This window comes from Ictidomys tridecemlineatus, chromosome 5 (genome assembly GCF_052094955.1).
Source record: "Ictidomys tridecemlineatus isolate mIctTri1 chromosome 5, mIctTri1.hap1, whole genome shotgun sequence".
NCBI lineage: Eukaryota > Metazoa > Chordata > Mammalia > Rodentia > Sciuridae > Ictidomys > Ictidomys tridecemlineatus.
The window spans coordinates 55656141-55663537 of NC_135481.1; the positions used below are offsets into that span (position 1 = coordinate 55656141).

A 7397-nucleotide genomic window follows, 5' to 3' on the forward strand; every position below is an offset into this window, starting at 1 on the left:
AATGGAGAAATAGGCATCAACAATAATATTTAGAGATTTTAATACCCAACTTTTAACCATGAATAGAATTAGATAAAGAAATAGAAGATTTGAACAACACTGTAAGTCAGTGATACCTAACAGACCTATAGAGCACTCCACCCAACAACAGAATATGTATTCTTTTCAAGTGCACGTAGAACATTGTCCAGGATAAATCATACACTAGGATGTAAAACTGCTCAATAAATTTAAAAGGATTGTTATAATCCAAAGATGTCTTCTGAGCACAATAAAATGAAATTAGAAATCAGTAAAAGAAATTTAGAAAGTGCACAGATATTTAGAAATTAACACACTCCTAAGTCACCTCTGCATCAAAGAAGAAATCCAAAGAGCAATTAGAAAATATATTGAGATGAATGAAAATGAAGTCACACATGCCAGAACTTCAGGAAAAAAAGAAGCAGCATCTCAAATTAACCCAACCTCCTATAACATACTGGAGGGAAAAAAGAGCAAATTAAAAGCAAACAGAAGAAAAAAATAAAGATTAGAGGACTAGGTATGAAATAGAGAAGAGAAAAACATATAAACATTTCAGTGCAACCAACAACCGATTCTTAAAAGAGATCAGCAAAACTGAAAAATCTTTAGCTACTTTGGCCAAAAAAACAAAAGAGATAGACATTCCTAGAATAAGAAATAAAAGAGGGGACATTAGTACTAACCTAGTAGATATAAAAATGACTGACTTATTATTGCCATTAAATTATATATCTTAGATGAAGTGAAAAAAATTCACACAAACTACTAAAAATTAAGAGGAAATAAATAAGAGATTGAATTAATCAAAACTAATCACAGAAAGAAGCTAAGGCCCAAAAAGACTTCATTGTCTAATTCTACCAAGCATTTAAATGATTATTAATACCCAGTTCTTCACAGTTGCCTCCAAAACAAGGGAGGGGAGCATTTTTCCCACTCATTCTATGAAGCTACTATTACCCTGATTAAAAAAACTAGACAAAGATATTATAAGGAAAAAAGACTACACATCTCTAATCTCTCATCACTATGGGTGCAGAAATTACCAACAAAATACTAGCAAACTGAATCCAGTATCCTATAAAAGAATTATATACCATGATCAACTAGGTTACAAGATTGATTTAATATTAAGAAAAAACTATTAACATAATATACTACACAGAATAAAAAACAAAAACCACATAATCATAATTTCTGTGTAGACACAGAAAAATCATTTTAGCAAAATCCAATAATCTTTCATAATAAAATCACTTGAGTTAGGAATATAACTTGAGTATTCAACATACGAATTTGGAGGATGGGGACGTAAAGATTGTCTATAACATCTGGCTAGAACCCTTAATACAAGGTTTAACAAAAAACTGCAAGAGTGGACATCCTTGTTTCCTGATCTTAGAAGGGAAGCATCTTTTTTTTTTTTTTTTTTTTAACCATTAAGTATAATGTTAGAAGTGAGTTTTTCAATGTTAAATTTGCATGCATATCACAATATATCATATGAATGATTCATTCATGCATCCCAGTGTATACAAAATATATATTTATAGAACTAACAATTTATTAGTCTCTGTCATATCATGTATATTTATATGTTTTCATGCATATTTTCAAATGTATATTCTTATGAACACTGGTAAACCCTAATCTTGATCTTAATTTTCTAATTTTAACCCTAGATCCATACCAAATTTGATAATAAACTTTCCTTTTTTTAATTTGTTATATATGACAGCGGAATTTATTACAATTAATATTAGACATGTAGAGCACAATTTTTTATATCTCTGGTTGTACACCTTAGAAAGAAATTTAATGGGTAAGATTTATACCCTGAAAATTATAAAACATTGTTGGAAAAGGAAATTAAAAATCTAAATAAATAAAAAAATTGTCATGTTCCATTCAATGGAAAAGGGGGGTCATCTTGGTGCTGGGATAATTAGCCACATTAAAAAGAGTGGCATTGGGTTGTTAATACTAGTTTCTCAGGACTGCTAGAACAAATTATTACTGGAGACTGACTGAAAAACAAACTTAGTCTCTCACAGTTCTGAACTAGAAGTCTGAAACCAAGGTGTCAGTAGCCATGCTTCCTCTGAAGGCTCTAGAGGAGATCCTTCCTTACCTCTTCCTTCTGGTGGTTCCTAGCTTTGTTTGGCTTGTGTTAGTATAACATCCATCTGTCTCCATCTTTGCATGGCCTCCTTCCCTACATCTTGTGGCAATTCTTCTACTTCTTTAATAAGGACATCAGTCATTGACTGACTTAAGGTCCCACCTAAATGCAGGATGCTCTCATCCCAAGATCCTTAAATTATATCTGCAAAGTACCCATTGCAAATAAATTCACATTCATGGGTACTGTGGGCTAGGACTGGAATATATTTTCTTTGAAGGTGCTGTTCAACCCACTCCAGATCTTAATTTATACACCATATAAAAAAAATACATCAAAGAACTAAGTGGTAGAGCTAAAACCATATATATCTTAGGAGAAAACAGGAGTAAATTTTCACGACCTCAAACTTGACAGTGAATTCTTAGATGTGACATTGAAAGCATGAGAAATAAAAATAGATAAGGCTTCAATGGACATCGTCAAGTAAGTGAAAAGATAACCCAGAATGGGAAAAATAATTACACATATCTGAAAAAGGACTTGTTACTATGCAACGTTTCTTTAAAGAAATGGCCATAGCCAATAAACACATGAAAAAATGGTCTACCGCATTTACATCATTAGTCATCAGGGAAATGCAAATTAAAACTACAATAAAACCTCACTTCACATATACTAGGATGGCTGAAACAAAAAGATAATAACAACTACTGACAAGGAACTGTGAAGAAATCGGAAACTTCATACATTGCTGTTGGAATATAAAATGGTACAGTTGCTTTGAAAAATACACTGGCAGTTTCTCAAATGGTTATGCAGAGTTACTGTATGAACTAGCAATCCTAAATTTATACCTAAGAAAAACAAAAACAGATCAACCTAAGAACTTGTACACAGATGTACAGCAGCATTATTTATAGTTGCTAAAAGGTACAATCATATAATTAAATAGTACTCAGCATGTAAAGGAATTAAGTCCTAATTTATGCTACAACATACATGAATCTCAAAAATATGCTAAGTGTGAAAAGCAAGTTATGAAAAGTCACATATTTCAGTGACTCATTACATTATGATTGCTTAAGGCAAAGGGGTATGAAGAGACAAGAAAGTAAGAGCTAAACAATATGAGATTCCATTTTGTTCTAAAGTTAACTGGTGATTGTTGCACATATATGTGAACATACTAAAAACCATTGAATTATAGTTGTTAAATGAGTAAATCATATAGAATATAAATTATATCTCAATGAAGCTGTTTTTAATGTGGAGCCTATTGCATTATTGCCCACTGATGAGTATATGTGATGTATGTATTATTGAAGTTATGTGGCCTGAAACCAGAAAAGAAAAGAAAAGAAAAGTAGCTGAAATTTTGCTGTTCTGGAGATTAAATGAAATAGCTATCAGGAAAATTTTCTTCTCATACTTACTTAAAGAGCTAAGAAAGAAAATACAAGTGATTCTTAACTCTAAATATAAACAAATTGTGTGTGTACATTTTAAAACACCCGTTTGTTTTTAATCTTGGGAGAAAGTTTGCCTAACTGCAACAAGATTTTCTCTAATTTTGTAAGTAAAATATAAAAGTCCTGAATGTAATCTCTGTTTCTTTTCTTTTTCACTTTTCCCTCCCCTTTTATATTTTAAAGGGAGTTTATACTGGGAGAGTACTTACTCTTCAAGAATTGTTGATACAAGTTGGGAAGTTAAATGCAGAAGCTGTTAGAGGTCAGTGGGCCAATCTTTCATGGGAATTGCTTTATGCCACAAACGATGATGAGGAGCGTTATAGTATACAAGCACATCCTCTACTCCTAAGAAACCTTACAGTTCAAGCGGCTGATCCTCCTCTAGGATATCCAATTTATTCTTCAAAACCTGTCTGTATACGTTTGTTTTAGAGCCCATTTGACTTATAAATGTGATATCATCAATGGATGTGTTACTAGAAAAGTAACAATGTAAACTTCTTGTAACTTTAGTGGACTTTTTCCTGCCCCAAGGATGCCTTTAAAAAGTTAAGCTTCATAGAATGAATTCCTTTAATCATCTAATTGTTTAGAAAAACATCAACAACAGCATCTTTATGTCTAACATAAAGTTAGAAATTGGCCAATATTTGTGCCCTATGGATTTTGGTAGGCTTTGATAAATACAATAAAACATTTTTATATAATTAGAAATTAAATTTGTATTGCTTTCTTAAGTGTTTGATAGGTGACTGGCCTTAAAAAAAGTCAACAGTTATGTAATTTTTACATACATAAAAAATATACATACCAGTGTTTTTAAATCCATTTAAGGGTTAACTTAATGTATACCTATATTTATTTAAAATATAATTTTTATAGTATTTTTAAATGTTGTACTGTTTCAACATTTCATGATTTCATAATGATGTATTTTTGTCATGTACCTCAACTCAGAAATCTTAACAACTTTTAATAAAATCTTTCCAATAAAATCTTTTCCCTCTTTTCCAAATACCTTTTTTTAACATATGTGAAAGAAATAGTGCTCATCCCATGCATTGTGTGAATGTACAGGAAGAGCAATTTGAGGGTAATCTGAGTGTACCTGCTCATTGATCTGATTCCTTATGCATTTATTTTCAAATGAATTTCTTGATTCAAAAAAAAAAGACCTCCCCAAAAGGACTAACAATTATTAATGTCTTAAGGTATATTAACTAAAGTTAGAAGATGGAGAAAATTTTTTCATAATGTGATCAGAATTTTATTTTTATCCTCTTGCTACTTAGGAACATTTTACAAATACTTATAAAAGGGATGAACAATGAAATCTGCATCAGTTGAGACAATGAATTTCCTCTACTTCTTATTTAATTTCCAACTAGATCTATAGGAACCTGCTAGATTGGTAATGTAGTGATGTATTCTTTTTAGAAATAATTAAAATTATTTTAAATGTACCTGTTGGAGTTTCATTATTGTTATTATCAGTCCATTTATTTACTGTGTAGACCAGTTTACTCTTAAGATTAAAGGATAACTTTTGAACTAACTTTCAGTTAGATTTGTGGTTTTGTATTACACCCGAGTTCAAGTTTGGGTTTATGATTTACATGATTGAGATTTACTGGCTGTACAATTTATATATTATTTTTTAAGGAAAATTTCTTGTCATTAAAAATTAATTATGATGATCAGTTTTAATGCTGCATGACATTCTGTTGATTTATTTGACCACCTCCCATAATAGGAACTTTAATTTGTTTAAAGATTTTTATTATTATAGTGATGCCAAGCCATGTCTTCCCTTGACTTTGCTTCTCCTCATTCATGACTGAAGGTTCCTCATTCATTTTTCTATCTGCTCCAAACTGGAGACTATCTCTACTACTCACTCAAAGTTTAAAAAGTTATTATTGAGGTCATTATTGACCTACATATTTTCAAATCAGCAGGCCTCTTTGTCTTATCTTATATCCTCTGAGTAGCATTTGGTATATTTGAACACTCATTCCTGAATCACCTTTTGTGTTTTCTTCTGGGCTTTTGTGAAACATTTGTTTTCCTCCCGGCTTCCTGACTATTCCTCTCAATTACCTCTTCTACCAGAACTCTAAATTTTGGAATTTTTCAACAATTGGTTCTAGATTTTCTGTTGTTCTGTATTCACCAATTTCATTTACTCCCAAGACTTAAAATATTACCAACAAAATGATGATATTCAAATATATATATATCTCAACCTTTCTTCTTACACTGGACCTATATATCTAATATTTGATATTTCCACCTGATATATTAAAACTGCTCTTACTGAATTTTCTCTAGAACCCACTTTCATACTTGTAAGTAGTAATAGTGCCTAGATTAAATCATACCAGTCACTTCATGGAGAACTAGAAAAGCTAGGGGGGAAAAAAAGCAGTTGAAGTCATTAGAGAACCAAGAGACAGTGAATTGCATCCAAGAGCCAAGGCAGAATGATATTTAGAGGCCTGGCTCAACATTTGGGTTGTTTTCCTTCCTGAACACCCTATCAGTTGCTAGTAGAGTCTTCTTGAGCTGAGTTTAATCCTGAACTTAGCCCTTACTACCTTAATAACATTGGAAAGTTCTACCTATTTGATTTGTGCAGCTCTATCATCTATAAAAGTAGATAATATCTCCTACCTTATGACCACTAGGAGGACACTAAGCACCTCAGTATAGCAAGAGGCATATTACAGATGTTGAATAAATCATAGCTGTGAATCCTACTTACTGCTTCAAACCAGTTATTTGTATCTCTTCATGCTTCTGAAGAGTATAAGCATCTTGGAGGTAGGATCATTCAAAATACTTCTTTATATCTGCTCATTACCCAGCACTCTCTTTTGTTTGAAATATTCCATACAGTTATGTTACTATGCTTTGGATATTTTTGTTCTACTCAACTTTCATGTTGAAAGTTAATCCCCAAAGCAAGTAGTAAGAGCAGGACTTTAGATAAGGGAATCATGAAAGTGAATAGGCATCCAAATAAAAAGCCTTGATGAAAGGACCTGTTCCTCTTGCCTTTCTACCCTTCACCACATAAGGAAATGGTGTCCCTCCCCTCTGCAGGACACAGCAACTAGGTACCATCTTGGATGTAGATATCAGTCCTTTCTAGATAGAGAATAGTTCTATTGGTAATGATCTCAGATTTCCCAGCCTCCAGAACTGTGAGAAACAAATTTTTGTCATGTTTATAAATTATGTAGAATATAGTATGTTATAGAAGCACAAATGGACAAAGACATTCTGTTAAATAGGTGTTTATTCTTTGGTTAGATTTCTGTGATCCTAGATTTTAAGCTTATATGGCTGTTTTACTCAGCTCTTTGACTGCTATGACTAAAAGACCTGAAAAGAACAATTAGTGAAGGAAAAATTTATTTGGGGTCTCACAGTTTCAGAGGTCTCAGTTTATAGATGGCTGGCTCCATTCCTCAAAGCTCAAGGTGAGGCAGAGCATCATGGCAGAAGAGTATGGCAGAGGGATGTAGTTCACATGAGGATCAGGAAGCAGACTCCAAAAAGATACACCCCAAAGCCACGCCCCAAATAACCCACCTCCTTCAGCCACACCCTACCTGCCTTCAGTTACCACTCAGTTATTCCCTGTTGGGGGATTAATTCACTGATTGGGTTAACGCTCTCACAACCCAATCATTACTCGCCTAAATCTTACATTCTTATGCATGAGCCTTTTGGGGACACCTCACATCCAAACCATAACAATGCCTAAG

General features: G+C 32.6%; 1 protein-coding gene across 5 annotated transcripts in view; it reads left to right on the top strand.

The window, feature by feature from the left end:
• Pcnx4 (pecanex 4) overlaps positions 1-7397 on the top strand; it is a 46848-nt gene that overhangs the window by 25889 nt on the left and 13562 nt on the right. For 4 of the 5 annotated variants that reach the window (XM_078050001.1, XM_005322756.5, XM_021724770.3 and 1 more), the window contains one exon: positions 3805-5331. The exons of the other annotated variant lie outside the window; for it this stretch is intronic. In XM_078050001.1, the coding sequence (XP_077906127.1) occupies positions 3805-4056 (252 nt within the window). In that variant the 3' untranslated portion in view covers positions 4057-5331. Of the gene's footprint in view, positions 1-3804; positions 5332-7397 lie in introns of those variants that run through there. 5 annotated transcript variants of the gene reach the window in all.